Source organism: Giraffa tippelskirchi, chromosome 7 (genome assembly GCF_054371585.1).
Source record: "Giraffa tippelskirchi isolate mGirTip1 chromosome 7, T2T-mGirTip1v1.2.pri, whole genome shotgun sequence".
In the NCBI taxonomy this organism is placed as follows: domain Eukaryota; kingdom Metazoa; phylum Chordata; class Mammalia; order Artiodactyla; family Giraffidae; genus Giraffa; species Giraffa tippelskirchi.
The window spans coordinates 16,393,838-16,412,497 of NC_137281.1; the positions used below are offsets into that span (position 1 = coordinate 16,393,838).

General features: G+C 45.5%; 1 protein-coding gene and 1 long non-coding RNA gene across 3 annotated transcripts in view; one reads left to right on the forward strand and one right to left on the reverse strand.

Moving 5' to 3' along the window:
- The window catches only part of LOC145515783 (uncharacterized), a 41,975-nt gene that overhangs the window by 15,639 nt on the left and 7,676 nt on the right, over positions 1-18,660 (reverse strand). Inside the window, exons 2-3 of the long non-coding RNA XR_014061006.1 lie at positions 7,092-7,180; positions 64-229 (exon numbers count right to left, since the gene is read on the reverse strand). This is a non-coding gene — a long non-coding RNA (uncharacterized LOC145515783). The remainder of the gene's footprint in view (positions 1-63; positions 230-7,091; positions 7,181-18,660) is intronic.
- KRTDAP (keratinocyte differentiation associated protein) lies at positions 8,872-12,270 on the forward strand. 2 transcript variants are annotated; one of them, XM_081517134.1, is made up of 6 exons: positions 8,872-8,958; positions 10,242-10,280; positions 10,376-10,417; positions 10,595-10,639; positions 11,450-11,497; positions 12,187-12,270. In XM_081517134.1, exons 1-6 carry the CDS (start codon positions 8,872-8,874, stop codon positions 12,223-12,225), a joined length of 300 nt encoding a protein of 99 aa, XP_081373260.1. In that variant the 3' UTR covers positions 12,226-12,270. The 2 variants fall into 2 exon arrangements, with proteins under 2 accessions (XP_081373260.1, XP_081373261.1); XM_081517135.1 differs by lacking the exon at positions 10,376-10,417.

The following is an 18,660-nucleotide window of genomic DNA, read 5'->3' on the forward strand; positions in this document are numbered from 1 at the left end:
CGGGCTCCAGTCCACGGGGGTCGCAAAGAGTCGGACACGACTGAGTCACTTTCTGGATCTCACCTGGTTAGGGAGGTCCTTGCAGTACCTCTCGCAGCCACAGGGGGGAGAGCGCGGCCGTCCCGGGGCTGCCGCTCAGTCCTTCCAGCTGACTTGACAACTGGCTTCATTCAGGGCGAGCGGGTGAGCGACAGAAACTGCTGGACCACACGTTGCCTCCTGCCAATCCCTGAGGGATCGAGGGAGAAGCTGGGGATTGAGGGATCGAGGTGGTCAACATAGTTCTGGACTTGGGGCGTTCGTGGTCCGAAGGGCTGAAAGCCACCCTCTAAAGGTTAAAGCCAGAGAAGGCAATAGCAACCCACTCCAGTACTCTTGCCTGGAAAATCCCATGGACAGAGACTCGGCAGACTGCAGTCCATGGGGTCGCTACAAGTCGGACATGACTGAGCGACTTCACTTTGACTTTTCACTTTCATGCATTGGAGAAGGAAATGGCAACCCACTCCAGTATTCTTGCCTGGAGAATCCCTGGGACGGTGGAACCTGGTGGGCTGCCGTCTACGGGGTCGCACAGAGTCGGACACGACTGAAGTGACTTAGCAGCAGCAGCAGCAGCAAAGGTTAAAGCACCAGGTGAAGCAGGTTGAGGCCCTCTGGTGTAAAGGATTCTTATAAAACAGCAGGCCAGCCCTTCTTCTTGGTGGGACCTCTGAAGCAGCTTCTTGAGGGGTTCTGACTTTTGAGTTTCTCCTAACATCCATTCTCCCACAGCAGCCAGGGAAGCTCCCCTGCTCAGAATCCCCCACAAACCCCACTGTTGTTGTTTAGTGGCTAAATCATTTCTGACTCTTTTGCGACCCCATGGACTGTAGTCCACCAGGCTCCTCTGTCCATGGGATTCTTCAGGCCAGAACACTGGAGTAGCTTGCCATTTCCTTCTCCAGGGGATCTTCCAGACTCAGGGATGGAACCCGTGTTTCCTACATTGGCAGGCAAGTTCTTTACCGCTGAGCCACCAGGAAAGCCCACAAATTCCATTAACTGTCGAATAAAATTTCAACCCCTGAGCACGGCTCAGCATGTTCTGGCTCTGGTCTCTCTGTCCAGTGTCAACCCAGATGTGCTTGGACAGTCTCCCAAAGAACACTGCTGCTACCTGTCCCTGAAACCCAGGATCATCAAAAGGCTGAAACTTTAATGACTTTTGGTCTAAATGCAAATCCCCAAGCCAGCTTAACCAAGGACACCTTCCCAACCACTCTCACATCACCTGGTTTTATTTTCTTCACAGAACCTGTCATCCTCTGAAATGATCTTGTTTCTTAATTTTTTTGTTAGGTTATAACCTGTCTCCTTTAATGGAACAGAAGCTTCACAGGACAGGTGCCCTGTCCATGTTGAATCCTCAGCACCAAGAGCCAAAAAAGGCTGTTTAATAAACATTTAGGAATTAGAGAATGGAAGAGGGGTCAGCATTAAGTGGGTTCAACAAAGTCTTAGCTTCTGTCAGCCACTTGTGAACGTAGTTTATAAGGTATAAGAAGTATTGAGATAAAGTAGGTGAATGACATGGTCTATCTCCAAGTTGGTCAGCTTTTATATCGTATTCTGGGAGTATTCATCCACTAGAATTGCATGAAAATTTTCCAACTCAGTCGTTGTTGATATTTTCGAAAAAACAAAAATAATTCTGGTATCTCTCTAGCACAGGTCACTCACTGTCAAGCAGCAATAAAATCTTTTCACGGAATGTATTAGTCATTATCCTCGGGCTTTTATAACCTTGGTTTGAATCTATCATAATGAAATAAAACTCTATTTCTTGAAAAAAAAAGAATTAAGTGGGCTGCATCTAAGAAATATTCCTGGGAGAAGTTTAAGCAAAGTATACACAGAACAGAGGGTGGGTGGCAAGGGAAGAAACCAGACTTGCTGGGCAACGTGACTGCGTTCTTGGGTGTGACCACAACACCGGCAGAGGGAGGAAAGGGTGAGACAGGGATGCCTTGGGCTCTGCCTCTCCATACCCCATACCTCATACCCTGGCCCCCTTTCTCTCCAAGGATTCTAGGCTTTTCACCTCGATGTTCACCAAGACCCTGAGACCCTAGCGTGCAGCCGTTCCCTGAGCCCAAGGAGGCTGGCTCCCAGCCCCTAGGTGTGTCCGTAATGTAGCAATCAGGGTTGGGCCTCACCTCCCACCCACACTCAAGTTCTGGCAGATTTGGGGTGGAGTGGGCCAAGGCCTGTGGGAAAACAGGGGCTTACTGGTATTCTCGGAGTGAGAGCTAGGAGATCAACCAGACTTGGGGCTGAGGTGACACAGAGGCAGGCTCGGTGACTCTGCCTGACTCCACCTACCCTATGGGATGCAGCCAAAGCAAGGCTGAACCTGGGAAGATTCTCCTGCTGAGGGTCCCATTACCTGAACTGCGGGGAGTCTCTCTGCCAGTGAGGATCCTCCTATGCCTCTCTTCCCAACCTGCCCAACCACTGGACACTGGACACTTGGGAAACACAAACTCACCCAGGCAGTTTAAATGGGAGAAGGGGAGAGAGCTGGGAGAGAGGGACATTAGACTGTAGATTAGCATTTACAGCATAAATCATGTAAAGCCAAAATTACCCTTGAAAATCAGGAAGGTGCCAAATGGAAATAATCATAAGTCCGGCACAGCCAGTTGTTGTTGTTGTTTTAACTTTTAATTTTATATTGGAGTATAGCTGATGAACAACATTGTGGTAGTTTCAAGTGGACAGCAAAGGGACTCAGCCGTACATATACATGTAACCGTTCTCCTCCAAACTGCCTTCCCATCCAGGCTGCCACATAACATCGAGTAGAGTTCCCTGTGGCACACCCTGTTTGTTTTTCTCCAGAATGTGAACGGAATTTCTTGGGGTTTGCACGTGAAACAATAGGCTTCTGATTAGAGGCATTATATAAAAGCACCTATCTTTAAACACTAGAAGACTATCTTAAACACACCCTTGGTGTGGCAAGATGCTCAAACTATAAGAGGCATCTGGAATCTGAGGCAGTTGCAGGTTCATTCTGGAGCATATGCTCAGTGAGGACCATTTAATCTCTCAGCTCTCTGTTTCCATTTGGTAAGAACACAGTTTCAGTTAGTTAGTTCAGTCACTCAGTTGTGTCTGACTCTTTGTGACTCCATGGACTGCAGCATGCCAGACCTCCCTGTCCATTACCAACTCCTGGAATTCACTCAAACTCATGTCCATTGAGTCAGTGATGCCATCCAACCATCTCATCCTCTGTCGTCCCCTTCTCCTCCCGTCTTCAATTTTTCCCAGCATCAGGGTCTTTTCAAATGGGTCAGTTCCTCGCATCAGGTACACAAAGTATCGGAGTTTCAGATTCAGCATCAGTTCTTCCAATGAATATTCAGGACTGATTTCCTTTAGGATGGACTGGTTGGATCTCCCTGCAGTCCAAGGGACTCTCAAGAGTCTTCTCCAACACCACAGTTCAAAAGCATCAATTCTTCGGCACTCAGCTTTCTTTATAGTCCAACTCTCACATCCATACATGACTACTGGAAAAACCATAGCTTTGACTAGACAGACCTTTGTTGGCAAAGTAATGTCTTTGCTTTTCAATAGGCTGTCTAGTTTGGTCATAACTTTTCTCCCAAGGAGCAAACATCTTTTAATTTCATGGCTGCAGTCATCATCTGCAGTGATTTTGGAGCCTCCAAAAATAAAGCCTGTCACTGTTTCGACTGTTTCCCCATCTATTTGCCATGAAGTGATGGGACCAGATGCCATGACCTTAGTTTTCTGAATGTTGAGCTTTAAGCCAGATTTTTCACTCTCCTGTTTCACTTTCATTAAGAGGCTCTTTAGTTCTTCTTCACTTACTGCCTTAAGTGTGGTGTCATCTGTATATCTGAGTTTATTGATATTTCTCCCAGGAATCTTGATTACAGATTGTGCTTCATCCAGTCCAGCGTTTCTCATGCTATATTCTGCATATAAGTTAAATAAGCAGGGTGACAATATACATCCTTGATGTACTCCTTTTCCTATTTGGAACCAGTCTGTTGCTCCATGTCCAGTTCTAATTGTTGCTTCCTGACCTGCATACAGATTTCTCAAGAGGCAGGTCAGGTGGTCCGGTATTCCCATTTCTTTAAGAATTTTCCAGAGTTTGTTGTGATCCACACAGTCAAAGGCTTTGGCATAGTCAGTAAAGCAGAAGTAGATGTTCTTCTGGAACTCTCTTGCTTTTTCGATGATTTAGCGGATGTTGGCAATTTGATCTCTGGTTCCTCTGCCTTTTCTAAATACAGCTTGAACACCTGGAAGTTCACGGTTCACGTACCTTGGAAGCCTGGCTTGGAGAATTTTGAGCATTACTTTACTAGTGTATGAGATGAGTGCAGTTGTGCGGTAGTTTGAACATTCTTTGGCATTGCCTTTCTTTGGGATTGGAATGATAACTGACCTTTTCCAGTCCTGTGGCCACTGCTGACTTTTCCAAATTTGCTGGCATATTGAGTGCAGCCCTTTCACAGCATCAGCTTTCAGAATTTGAAAAAGCTCAACTGGAATTCCATCACCTCCACTAGCTTTGTTCATAGTGATGCTTCGTAAGGCTGACTTGACCTCGCATTCCAGGATGTCTGGCTCTAAGTGAGTGATTACATCATCATGATTACCTGGGTTGTGAAGATCTTTTTTGTACAGTTCTTCTGTGTATTCTTGCCACCTCTTCTTAATATCTTATGCTTCTGTTAGGTCCATATCATTTCTGTCCCTTATTGTGCCCATCTTTGCATGAAATGTTCCCTTGGTATCTCTAATTTTCTTGACGAGATCTCCAGTCTTTCCCATTCTGTTGTTTTCCTCTATTTCTTTGCATTGATCACTGAGGAAAGCTTTCTTATCTCTCCTTGCTGTTCTTTGGAACTCTGCATTCAATTGCGTATATCTTTCCTTTGCTCCTTTGCCTTTCACTTCTCTTCTTTTCATAACGTTTGTAAGGCCCCCTCAGACAACCATTTGGCCTTTTGCATTTCTTTTCCTTGGGGATGGTCTTGATCCCTGTCCCCTGTTCAATGTCACAAACCTCTGTCCATAGTTCTTCAGGCACTCTGTCTATCAGATCTAATGCCTTGAATCTATTTCCCATTTCCACTGTATAATCGTGAGGGATTTGATCTAGGTCATACCTGAATGGTCTAGTGGTTTTCCCTACTTTCTTCAATTTAAGTCTGAATTTGGCAATAAGGAGTTCATGATCTGAGCCACAGTCAGCTCCCGGTCTTGTTTTTGCTGACTGTATGGAACTTCTCCATCTTTGGCTTCAAAGAATATAATCCATCTGATTTCAGTATTGACCATCTGGTGATGACCATGTGTAGAGTCTTCTCTTGTGTTGTTGGAAGAAGGTGTTTGCTATGACCAGTGCGTTCTCTCGGCAAAACTCTGTTAGCCTTTGCCCTGCTTCATTCTGTACTCCAAGGCCAAATTTGCCTGTTACTCCAGGTATTTCTTAACTTCCTACTTTTGCATTCCAGTCCCCTATAATGAAAAGGAGATCTCTTTTGGGTGTTAGTTCTAGAAGGTCTTGTAGGTCTTCATAGAACCGTTGGACTTCAGCTTCTTCAGCATTACTGGTTGGGGCATAGACTTGGATTACTGTGTATTTAATGGTTTGCCTTGGAAACGAACAGAGATCATTCTGTCATTTTTGAGATTGTATTTTAATTCGCTGAAATTAATGTATGCCTGCTCAGAGCTGCCATCTACGGCTGTGCAGGCGACACACCACAAAAGGACACCTGGGACTTTCCTGGTGGTCCAGTGGTTAAGAATCCGCCTGCCAATGCAGGGGACGCTGGTCCAGTCCCTGGTCCGAGAAGATCACACATGCTTTGGAGTAACTAAGGCCACGGGCCGCAGTGATTGAGCCTGTGCACTCTAGAGCCTGTACCACATGAGAAACCACCACAATGAGAAGCTTGCGCACCACAACTAGAGAGGAGCCCCCAATTGCTGCAACTAGAGAAAGTCCATACAGCAACAAAGACCCAGCACCACCCAAAATTAAGCAAATAAAAGTTAAAAAACAGGACACCTGTTGAAGAGGACTAGTGGGGATTCCCTGCAGCCTTGCCCCCTAGCTCTCAGGGCATGGGTCTAATTCATACAAGGCTTGAGGTGGGAAGGCTGAGACCCTCTGCAGGACACAGTACAGGAAAGGAGTGATATAGGTGCAGGCTCTGGAATCTGGGGTTGTAATGCTGGCCTTGCCACACCCTGGCTGTGTGACCTAGGGTGAGTGGTTTAACCTCCGTGTGCTGTGGTTCTCCTGCCTACAGACTGTGGATAATTGTAATACCCGCCTCACAGGAGCTCTGTGGGATTTCAGTGAGATCACGCTCTTCGAGCACTTAGCGCAAGGCCTGCCACAGAGTAGGACATCAATAAACTGGCTCATGTTATTATTAGCAGCATTTGCATGAGGTGGAAAGGAAAACAGGGAAATCAGTTTGTTGCAAAAGTACTCTGGAGCCAGATGGTGCTGGGCTGGTCTGTTTTTCTAGGTGATCCAGGCCGAAGTGCTCCTTCATTAGCGCGTCTGGTGGGACTTCATTACACCACATCGGCTCTCCTTGGTTGAGTCTTCATTTTGGTCATTCTTTATCATTATTTATGTGTTTTTTACTTACGACTGCTTTGGGTCTTATTTGCAGCATGGGCGATCTTTTGTTTTGGCAAGCGGGCTGCTCCGCAGTTGTGGCTCATGGGCTTAGTTGTCCTGCAGCATGTGGGATCTTAGTTCCCTGATCAGAAACTGAACTGTGTCCCCTGCATTGGAAGGGGGATTCTTAACCACTGGAACACCAGGAACTTCCCATTTTTTTCATTCTTCATTCAGCTTCATTCATTGTTGACCCTATGCTGACAGAATGGTGGTTAATGAGCTCCTTCAGGCCCTGTTAATTAACTAGTAAGAATTCATCACACATTAAAAAAAACTCGCGTCCTCCAGAAAACCTTTTTGGGAGGAGCTCCACCCATCTGTCATTTTCTCACTCGTCCCCTCCAGGAGCACCAACCTTGCATGACATCCATGGTGACCTGGTCATCTGTGCTTGATGGTTTCTCAAACACTGTCTCCTCAGACAGCTCTGCAGAGGGGGAGTTGCTGTTAGAAAGACAGAGGAGACTTCCTGAGGCTAAAGAAGGCAGGATGCCGGGGACTCGGGTGTGGGGGCAGGAGGAGAATTGAAAAGATGTTCCAGCTTCTGGGCTTCAAGAAGATTGTTGCTGAGTAAGACCCAGCCCTCCCCCGCTAGGCCTGCTAGCTCTGTGTACCCCATCAGGCTGGGGTAAAAAGCCCAGTCTTCTTTTTTTTTTTAAGTTTTTTTTTTTTTTTTTAATATGGACCATTTTTAAAGTCTTTATTGAATTTGTTACAATATTGCTTCTATTGTTTGTGTTCTAGTTTTTTGGCCACAAGGTTTGTGGGATCATAGCTCCCAGACCAGGGATCAAACCCACACCTGCTGCACTGGAAGATGCAGTTTTAACCGCTGGACCACTAGGGAAGTCCCAAGAGTCCACTCTTAAAGAAGATTTTGCCTTTTCCAGGCAGTACCAGTCTTCATTCCAGCACCTCCCTGTTACGCCAGGAACCGGTTGGGCTGCCTGAACCTCGCTGCAGAGAAGGCTGTTTGATGAGGGTGGTTTGTTGCTTTGAGATGATACAACTCCCAAGCTGGGGGAGTGGGGTGGGGAACAGAATCAGCTCAGCAAGATGGTGTAGGCACTCAAAGTTTAGGACTTAGAGCGCATCTCCAACTGGGTAGCTCTAAGACCTTTTTTCACTTGCCTGTGTTTCTCAGTTCTTTGTCTTAGCTCAAGACAGTTACCTCTCTGAAGATCCAAGAGTAAAAGATGGACAGCTGGATAATGGGTCCAGCCCTAAAGGAAGAAAGTGTACAACTTGGTGGAAGGATGCTTAAATTCTAAGATGTCTAATCTAGCCTCCGTAGAATCCACTGCCACTCTAAGGCGCGGTGCTGGGGGATATAAAGGTGATCAAGATATAGTCTTTGACCTCAAGGAACTTGACATTCTAAGAGGAAAGAACACAAGTGACTCTAGGTACAATGCCCGAGAGATACAAATGAACTGCTATGGCAGTTCTGAGGAGGGAGGGAAAAGTTTTGGAGTGGAGGATAACAGATGATGAGAGATATCAGGGAAGATTTATCTAAGATAGGTGTTGGGTTCTGAGAACAAAAGTGGAGAGAAGGGCATTTTAGGAATAAGGTAGCATGGGCAGCTGCTTGGGGAGGGAGTCAAAGAGTATCTTTGGTAAGGAGTTCAGTTTGGCCAGAACATGAGGTATGTGCAAAGGGAGTGAAAAGAAGGAAAAGCTAGAAAGGTGGGTTGAGACCAGAGCCTGGTAGGCCTTCAATGCCAGTGTAGGGAGTTTAGACAGAATTGGATAGGGTGGGAAAAAGCCTGAATTATAAGAGATGAACCAAGAGCTACAAGGAAAGGAGACAAAGACAGAAGGACAGATAGCTTGGGTGCCACTGCCAATCTCTTGGAGGGACAGGTCCAACCTGTCTCGTCTCAGCTCTGTTGCATGAAGAACCCCATTGCTGGCTCACCTTTCGAGTGCCCGGGGCAGTATGTGAATTGAGAAATCCCAGGTAAGTGGGGAACAGTCCACACCTCCCCTCCCCCAAGCCCCAGGGGTGGGCAACAGGATCTGGAGGTGAGTCAGTGGGGTGGGGACCCCAGTTCTGCTCAGATCTGCCTCCTTGGGAATATAAAGGGCAAGCCTTGGGTTGCGTTGCCTCAGAGCACCCCAAACTTGACATCATGAAGATCCCCGTTCTTCCCGCTGTCGTTCTTCTCTCTGTCCTGGTGCTCCACTCTGCTCAGGGAGCAGCCCTGGCCAGCTCCGAGGTGAGCAATGTCACCTGGCTTCTATTATTAGCTGATTTGCTTCTCAGCTTCTTTACCCTCCATCAGTCACTGGAGAAGTGGCTCTTATCTTTGGCCGTTACCAGGGGCTGAAGGAGGAGCTGGGGCTCTGAGGAAGGGAAGACAGGAGGAAGGACACAAAGCATTCCTGGGAAGGGGCAGAGAGGCTTATGTTCCTTGGAAAGGATAGTCGAGTGTGGGGTGGAGGCTGGACATCCTGAGAGGGGACAGGGGCTGAGGCTGGTCGTCTGGCTTCAGCCACACCTTTTTCTGACCTCAGGAAAACTCCTGAGGTCCCTCTCTTCCCACCTTATCCTACTGTCTGGGGAGAATATCCATGCTGGATATGAAAGTCAATGACAGGGCACAGACTCCACTGCGCGGGATGGGAGCAAGTGATGTTGGGGAGCAAGAGGGCTGGTGGAGCTTCAGGGGAGGTGGCGCGATCTTACCCCATCTCAAAAGGGACAGTCTGTATGCCACCTGCCTGCTGCTAAGTGGGAAAGCGTACCTGGTGTGGCCAGAGTTGAAAAGTTTTCCTGAGAACCTGGAAATCTGATTTATGAACTCTTACTAATTAAAAATGTTTAATTCAAATTAGAAAACAAACAAGCCAAATTATGATGCGATGTCAACATTTGGGTCTAGCCTGTGGGCTACTGTTTGTGACCTCTGTTGTGGGAAGGAAGAAATAAGGGGGATGAAGCTGGGCAGCTGAGTTGGGGAGGGTGACAGACTGGAGGCACTGAGGTCTGGGGATGGGGGCTGGCTACCAGCTGGAGTAGAGAGATGGGGACCTGGACTCTGGTGGCAATCAAATCACAAAGCAAACCAACCTCCATCAATTAAAGGCAGGCAGGGCACCTCAGAAAGGGGTCCCACCTGCCTGCTAATCTCCCATGCCCAGCTTTGTGGGTTAAGTGGGGGTGTCTCAGGAACACCCTGAGTCGACCGCAGAACCACACAAGCTAGTTTTTCTTGGGAGGAGTCCTCTTTCCTCCACCCTCCCCTCCTGCTGCCTACAAGGGATGCGGGCTTGGGCTCCAAACTCTCTGTCTCCCACATGCCACCCTCCAATCCCTTTCTTGTCACCTGTACGTCTGTCTACCATCCACCACCATACTGGGTCGGAGTGGGTTAACTGAGGTCCCCGGATATGGAGAATGGGGCTGCCCTGTGGAGGGCGGCAAGGGGCAGGGAGGCTTTAGGGAAGGGAATTTGCCACCAGGTGATCATTTAGCCCCTTTCTCTTCTTCCCTTTCCAGGAAGAAACCACCATTGGTAATTATGCAGCGGGACCCGAGGTAAACCACCTGTTTTCCCCATCTGACTACGAGTTTGTCCCCTATCTCTTCAGTGTTCTTCAGTAACTTTCTTAACACCCTGCTTCTTTGCCTAGGCCTTTAATGCCCAGTTCCTGAACATTGACAAGTTGCGATCAGTAAGTTTCATTCTCTAGAGCGGCCTCCACAAATACCCCCATTCTCAAGGAGATTGATGCCTGGGTGGAGAGCTTGCAGGGCTTCCTTGGTCCCTCACTCTTCTCAGAGGGTCAGGGGCTAAGCTCTGTCCTTCCCTGGAAGTGACCGTCTTCTGGTCTCTTTCTCTCTCTGCAAAGGCTTTAAAGAATGATGAATTCCTGAACTGGCACGCTCTCTTCGAGGTAAGTGCTTGGGTGCCCTTTCTCTCCTGATTGTTTTCCCAGATAGGGTCAACACATCCTGGTCTAGCCCTTTTGGTGCTTTCCTGGGTTCCAGGAGGGAGTAACGGTCCCACTGGAATGCTGCCCAGCTGAAGAAAGTTTCTCTGGGAGGCTGTCGTGGCCACACTTTGTTTTCCTAATGTGACCCACAAAGACAATCCCTGAAAAGTAAGAGCTTAATCAGTCAAGGGTTTATTCAAATCCCCTCATCCTCCAGGAAGAAAATGAGGTCCTAAGTTGAGGGACTTACCCAAATTTAGAAGGCTAAAGCCAGGGACTACCCTAGTGGTCCAGTGGATAATGCAGGGGGCCCAGCTTTGATCCTTGGTCAGGGAACTAGATTCCACATGCCACAACTAAGACCCAGCACAGCCAAACAACTAAATAAAAATAAATATTAAAAAAAAAAAAAGAAGGCTAAGTCTGTGGCAGACCTGAAAGTAGAGCCTGTGGTACGTGATCCCGCACATACTCACTACGTGCCCTCACGCAAATGTCTCCAGTTCTCTGAGCCTCAGTTTCCCCATCTGTGATGTGGGTATGATGTCAGTACCGAAATCAAAATGTTGCTGCAAAGACCAAATGAAATCATGCCTGTAAAGTAGTCTGTACAAGGCAAGCACAGAATACAGACTCAGAAAATATTCATTCTTACTGTATTTATAAGACAATGACACCATCACCACTGCAGAGAACTCTTCAACAAGTGCTTACTGATCCATGTTCGCCTGACCCGTAACACATCACTCTCATTCTCTTTTTCTGTCTTAGTCTATCAAAAGGAAACTTCCTTTCCTCAACTGGGATGCCTTTCCTAAGGTAAGAGGAGGTGGGCATTAGGAGGGAAAGGAGGCTGGGGGTGAGGGGAAAAAGCAGAGGATCTGAGCAGGAGAGTGAGGAAAGTGAAACGGGGATAAATGTTCTTCTGACCAAAGCTAAGTCAGTCAGACAGAGAAAGACAAGTATCACATGATATCACTTATATGTGACATCTAAAAAAAGGCTACCAATGAACTTATCTACAAAACAAAAATAGAGTTACTGATGTAGAAAATAAACTTATGGTTACCAAGGGGTTAGGGAGGGGAGGGATAAATTGGAAGATTGGGACTAACATGTACACAATACTACAAATACAATAGATAACTAATAAGGACCTACTTTATAGCACAGGGAACTCTACTCAATACTCCGTAATGACCTATATGGGAAAAGAATCTAAAAAAAGACTGCATATATGTAGATGCACAACAGATTCACTTTGCTGTACACCTGAAACTAATACAACATTGTAAATCAACTATACCCCAATAAAAATTTAAACAACAACAACAACAACAAAACAAGTCTAAGGGAAATTGCAGCCACTATAACTCAGAGGAGAATAGGAACTTAGACCGGGGCAGTGAGTCCTCTCTGTCAGAACCCCACCCTACCCTGGGCTTCCTTAGGACCCTGGCTCCCTGCGCCCCAGGGTCTCCAATCTGACTGTACCCTCTCCCTCTCAGCTGAAAGGACTGAGGAGTGCAACTCCTGATGCCCAGTGACCTGCCCCTTTGAGACCCAGTGCTGCTGATGCCACTGAAAGAGTGGGCTACTGATCACCATCCCATGATCACCCTTTGCTGCCTCAGTAACTCCAATAAAACGTTTTCCAAACAAACAGCTCCTGCATCTGCATCTCTGTCCTTATCTTACTGGGCTCTTGAAAGGAATTAAGATGGAGTGGGATCCAAGGCTGGTAGGCAGAAATTTTTACTTCTGAGAGGATAGTAAGTAGAGAGGGCTTCCCAGGTGATGCCAGTGGTAAAGAACCTGCCTGCCAAGGCAGGAGATGCTGGAGATGTGGGTTTGATCCCTGGGTCAGGAAGAACCCCTGGAGGAGGGCATGGCAACCCACTCCAGTATTCTTGCCTGGAGAATCCCTTGGACAGAGGAGCCTGGCAGGCTACAGCCCATGGGGTCTCAAAGAGTTGGACATGACTGAGTGTGCGCGCACACACATACACACACACACACACACAGAGTAAGTAGAGAGGGTAGTAAGTAGTGAGATAGGATGAAGTGGGAAGGGCGTATCAGGCTGGCAAGAGACCCCTTGTGTCTTAGCTCCTTAGCACTGGCTGACATCCTTGAGGAGCATGAAGCAGTGAGCAGCTTGGAAAGATCCCCAAGGAGACTAAGCTGCCCCCTGAACATCTGGCATCCTGCCTGACCTACCTTCTGAGATCCTGAGTCCTCTGGTGGTAGTGATTTGGTATAACAGAGCTATCTGGGATTCCAGGCTTAGGACCCAGCTTGAATCATTAGAGCCCATCTGAAATCCCTTCTTAAAAATTAGGTAGGTTATTTCCAGTAAGCAGCCTGAGGTGACCTCTAAAACTGGTGGGCTATTCACTTGACCCAGAAAACCCCACAAAATCATGCAAATCGAGAGGTTCAAATCTTCGTGTTCACTTTAAGAACACTCGTGAAACTGCCCAGGCCACAAAGGGTCTGCTATCCGAAAAGCCACCAAGTATCTGAAGGATGTCACTTTAAAGAAGCAATGTGTGCCATTCCGTCGTTACAACGGTGGAGCTGGTAGGTGTGCACAGGCCAAACAGTGGGGCTGGATACAGGGTCGGTGGCCCAAAAAGAGTGCTGAATTTTTACTGCACATGCTCAAAAATGCAGAGAGTAATGCTGAACTTAAGGGCTTAGATGTAGACTCTGTGGTCACTGAGCACATCCAGGTGAACAAAGCCCCCACGATGCAGCGCAGGACTTAGCTCACCGTCGGACCAGCCCCTACATGAGCTCTCCCTGCCACATTGAGATGATCCTTACTGAAAAAGAACGGATTGTTCCTAAACCAGAAGAGGAGGTTGCACAGAAGAAAAAGATATCCCAGAAGAAACTGAAGAAACACAAACTTATGGCCCGGGAATAAATGCCGCAAAAAATAAATGCAAATAAAAGTAAAAAAAAATATTAGGTAGGTTATAAATAAAGAAAACTAGTGGTGTGACCCTGGGACATTTTAAGCCTCCTTTCTTTATCTGTGAAATGAGTGTGGAAATAAACAAAAATGATAATATCTACCTTGAGGTGTTGTTATGAAGGTCAAATGAGATAAGGCATGTAAAACCCTTTGCACAGGGCCAGGCATATAGTAGGTCTTCAACAATTGCTTGTTTTCTCCACTCCCCTCCCTCACAACCTTGGGAACAGCGGTATAGACCCAAGCTCATTATTTACTCACTTACTCACTCACCCACCCTCCCATCCACCCATCCATCCATCCACCCATTTACCGCAACGGTCTAGAAGTATGGAATGGATTCAGTTTCAGTTCCTGCAGACATACTCTGTCTGGAATCTGTGTGCTCTGTGTGCCTGCTGTATGTACTTAAACTATTGAATTAGTTGGGGTTATTTCTGGTTTCTCTTGAAAACTGGGAAAATGAGAGAACAAGGGACCCTCAGTTGGCTTAAATCCAAGTTAACAGTTGCCGTCTTTACATAGGACATGGTCTCAGCTAAGTTCCACATGGCAAACTTCACTTATTTACATTGCCTTTTGGCCCTTACAAGCAACTGAACTTGCAAATTGTGACCTGTAGTTTACTTGAAGAAGTAGACTACAAAGGGAAATTAAACTTATATAGGGGGAAGGAAAAACTTCCCTCTACAAGCTTAAGTTCTGTGGCTGGCCTAGTAATTAAATGGACATGGGGCAGATTAACAGGGGAAAAGCGTATACATTAAATTTGTTTTTACATATACACAGGTTTCTTCAGATGGAAAATGAAAACCCGAAGTCATTAGGTCCTAAATTATACGATACATACCTTTTAACAAAAAGAATGATAAATTGTGGGGATGTGACAAAGCACAGGGGCAATAAATCGTGGGAAAGTGACTAGGAAGCATGTGAAGGGAACTAGGGGAAGATAAGGGTTATTTTAGTAGGTTTGTTTATACAGACTGGAGTCAACTCCCAGTCTCTGATGATAAGAATGTTCTTCTCTTCCTGGTACAGGGAGGGTACCTTTCTCAAGGAAAAATTTACATCTCGCTTTTAGGTGTGTATGGGGGGGTATCAGAGAGCCCTTCCTGTTATCTGCTGTTTAATAAGTGTCCTCAGCTCAAAATAATCAATAATTAATCATCAAAGCAGAATATTTTAACATGGCATGTTCTGAACCCCTTCACTTGGTTCCTGCTTTCAAGGAGCTCAAAGTCCAGATGAGTAAGACATGTAAATGTGGTTTATACCTGTTCTTCTAGTTGACACACACACACAAACAAGAAGCAACTTATAAATAGGATCATTAATGGAAAAGAAAAAACAGAAAACTGGTCAAATGCCACAGTCAATTAAAATACTTACCAAAGACTGAATGCTCATAAATTGGGTGATATGAAATGGAGTAGAGGAAGAAGAAGGGGAAGTCCTTAAGCTATATTTATTGAGTGAGTAGGTTTTAGAGAAGGAGACAAGTCGTCATCAAATAGAAGGCAAGAGTATCTTTGAGATAAACTAGTTCTCAAAGTGTAGTCCTGGGATCAGCAGCATCAGCACCACATGAGAATTTATAAGAAGCACAAATTCTCGGGCCTCGCCCCAGCTCTACTATATCAGAAACTGGGGGTGGAACCCAGCAATTCATGTTTTAACAAGCTCTTTAGGTGATTCTGATGGCTTAAGAACCACTGAGAAAGGAAAGCCCAAGAATGACTAATGCAAAATTCAGGATAGTAGTTACCTGGTAGGTAGAGAGACCATCACTTGACAGGGAAGGGACACGTGGAGGCAGAAGGAAGTGACAGAGGCTCCTATTATTAATGTTTTTATTTTTTCCTTAAATATATTGGAGGGGAGGAAAAATAAGTCTTTTCCTTCTACTCTTCCAGGTTCTTGACTGGGTCTCTGTAACAAAAGACATGTTAACAAAAGAAAAGTACACATATTTATCTAGCATAAGTTTTATGTGACACGGAAGCCTTCACAAGTAAATGAAGGCCTGAAGAAGTAGTCAGGCTTGTCTGTTTTTGTGCTAGGTTTGATGACGAGTGGGAAGTCATGGTGAAATGGGATAGGACAAATGGGATATGAGCTCAGTAAACTGGGGAAACTTAGGTATGTTCAATAATATTCCTCTTGAGGGGTCCCTCCATTTTGGAGGCAAGCGTGATCTTTTCCCTTGGGTGGAGGCAGGGCACTTCACACATGAGGGTCTTGTGACCTGCTTCTAGGGAAGGTCAGAGAGTCCTTCCTGCATCTATTTTCTTGGATTCCTTCAGCTTGAAATATTCAATATGCTAAGGCAGCATATTTGGGGATAGTGTGTACTGAACCCCACCAATAACACACATTTATGTATTCAGTATTGCACAATAACATTGAGTTGACCGAAAAGTTCATTCCGGGTTTCCCAAGGATGGCATGGAAAAACCCGAATGAACTTTTTGGACAACTTAATATTTTATTAGCACAAGAGTAATCTGTGAGTGCTGAGGGGTTACAGAGTTAAGAAACAATTTATGAGTCTAGGAAGATTGGACTCTGAAGGGAAAAAAAAATGCAGATATGCTTTTGTAAATGGGTGATGTATGTACTCTAGATCAAATGAAATTGCCAAAGATGGACCAACATGGGTGAGATAATTCAGAGGATTCAAAGAAGAGAAAACAAGATACCTGTTCTCTCTGGGGAATGTGTAGGATAAGGAAGAAGCCAAGCCATTTCACTCTATATTTCATAGAAACAACAAATGGATTCTGTATGGACATTATGCTACTCATTAATAGGATGCAGAAATATATGTTGAAATATAGAATAATCTCTAAGTTATAGTAAAATGGAAAAAGAAAGTGGCAGAGCAGGGAATAGTACGTTAAAAAAAGATGGTACAAGCATATGCTCTTGTATGTATAAAGTAGGACTTCCAGGTGGCACTAGCGGTAAAGAACCCACCTGCCAATGAAGACAGATGCAAGAGACATGGGTTTGATCCCTGGGTCGAGAAGATCCCTGGGAAGAGGGCACAGCAACTCACTTCAGTATTCTAGCCTGGAGAATCCCATGGACAGAGGAAGCTGGCAGGCTGTAGCCCATAGGGTCTCACAGAATTGGACACAACTGAAATGACTTAGCATGCATGCATGCATAAAGTACTTGTAGAATAAAACTCAAGAAGTAACAGTGATCATCTTTGGGGGCTGATGTACTTTCACTGTGTACCCTTTTGTATTTTATGAAAAATAAAAAAAAATTTTTTTACCATGTGTACTAGTATATATTCAAAAAGATAAATTAAAAAAACTCTGATAAAACAAATAAGCCCACCAAAAAGCCTCCTGCATTTTAAGGTATTAGGGCCTAGCCCATGAACTAGTCTGAGTGAGCACTTCTGAGTGAATGAAATTTCCCATACATTCACCCTACCCTTTTGCTACTCAAAGTGTGCTCCTTGGACCAGCAGCATTGGCACCACTTGGCACTTGTGAGGAAGCAGAATCTCAGCCCATCCCAGAACCAGTGAATCAGAATATGCATTTTAACAAAGACTCTGCTTCCCTCTCCACTGCAACTCCCCATAGGATTCGAATGAAGGCACCATGAAGTTTGAGAAACACTGCCTGAGGCATTATGTTAAGTGCTGTGCAGAATGCCTTCAAGGAGCTTCTAGTCCAGTGGAAGATAAAGAGAAAGTGGTAGAAAGCCCTGGAAAAAAAAAGCCCTGGATAGAAAAGATGTGCTTAAATTCAGAAGAGAGAAATGTCTTTTGAGTCAGGGTAAAAAAACTAGGGGAAATAACTTTGGAGCTAGGCATTGAAGAATTCATAATAGGATTAAAAAAGGCCAAGAAACTCATTTGTAACCTTTAGAGGCTGCTTGGGAACCGAATTCATTTTCTGAAAACCGCTAAATAAGGGGAATGAACCGAGCATTTATTCTCTTTCCTGTAGGAAATGTACCTCTGGGCAAACAAATAGTATTTCTTTACACAAGAATTTGAAGCTAATAAATGCAGAAGGATTAACAGAATTATAATATCACCATTTTGCAAAACTTAATAAAATAATGGGTCTAGGCTAGCATCAGTGACTGCTAAAACCATCAGGTGAAACGCTGGCAGGGAACTTGAGAAGGCTGGATCGGGCTGACAATCTGTGGACTCATGGACCTATCCAAATACTACAGGAAAGATGAGGAGACCTGATTCAAGAGAAGAGATAGATCACCATCTATGAAGTATTCTTGCCAACAGTCAACTTCAAATCAAATTAAAACTCTAGCATCCATTGCAGCTCTAACTACCAGTCTGCAGGGGAAAAAAAGTATAGAAGAACCTGGTAAAGGATTCCAGGGAGAGGAAATCAACAAAATCTCTTGGGATTTCCCATGTTTCCTCAAGGAAAACATTATAGGAAAGGGACTTTCCCTGTACAACAATGTAAATCAGCTTTATGTATGCATATATCCCCTCCCTCATGAGCCTCCCTCCCACCCACACTCCGTCCCACCCGTAGGTAATCACAGAGCACTGAGTTGAGCTCCTGTGTTATACAGCAGCTTTCCACTGGCTATCTATTTTACACATGGCAGTGTATATATGTCAATGTTACTCTCTCCATTCCTCGCACCCTCTCCTTCCCCAACTGTGCCCACAAATCAATCCTCTACGTCTGTGTCTCTACTTCTGCCCTGCAAATAGGTTCATCAGTATTTTTTAAAAGTGTACTTTTGTACTTTGGGAGCAAGGAGGAGGACGTGAAGGGTTCCCCCAGTGGACATGAAGAAGGAATTCATAGGGCGTGGACTCCATCTTAGGCCTGTTCGTGCTGATTATGCTCGGCCACCTCTCTAATGGACTCTGAACTCTGTGCTTAGTGTCTGTGGAAATGACAATAGAAGGATAAGACCCCCTCCGGACAGGTCATAAATTCTTATCTGTAACCTCAGGCTTATTGATTGTTGACTGTTCAGAATG

Excerpts from the sequence above, each read along its gene's own strand:
- KRTDAP (XM_081517134.1), top strand. The coding sequence starts at position 8,872 with ATGAAGATCCCCGTTCTTCCCGCTGTCGTTCTTCTCTCTGTCCTGGTG. Across the intron at positions 10,640-11,449 it reads ACTGGCACGCTCTCTTCGAG|TCTATCAAAAGGAAACTTCC; the intron begins GTAAGTGCTTGG and ends TTTCTGTCTTAG. Across the intron at positions 11,498-12,186 it reads ACTGGGATGCCTTTCCTAAG|CTGAAAGGACTGAGGAGTGC; the intron begins GTAAGAGGAGGT and ends TCTCCCTCTCAG.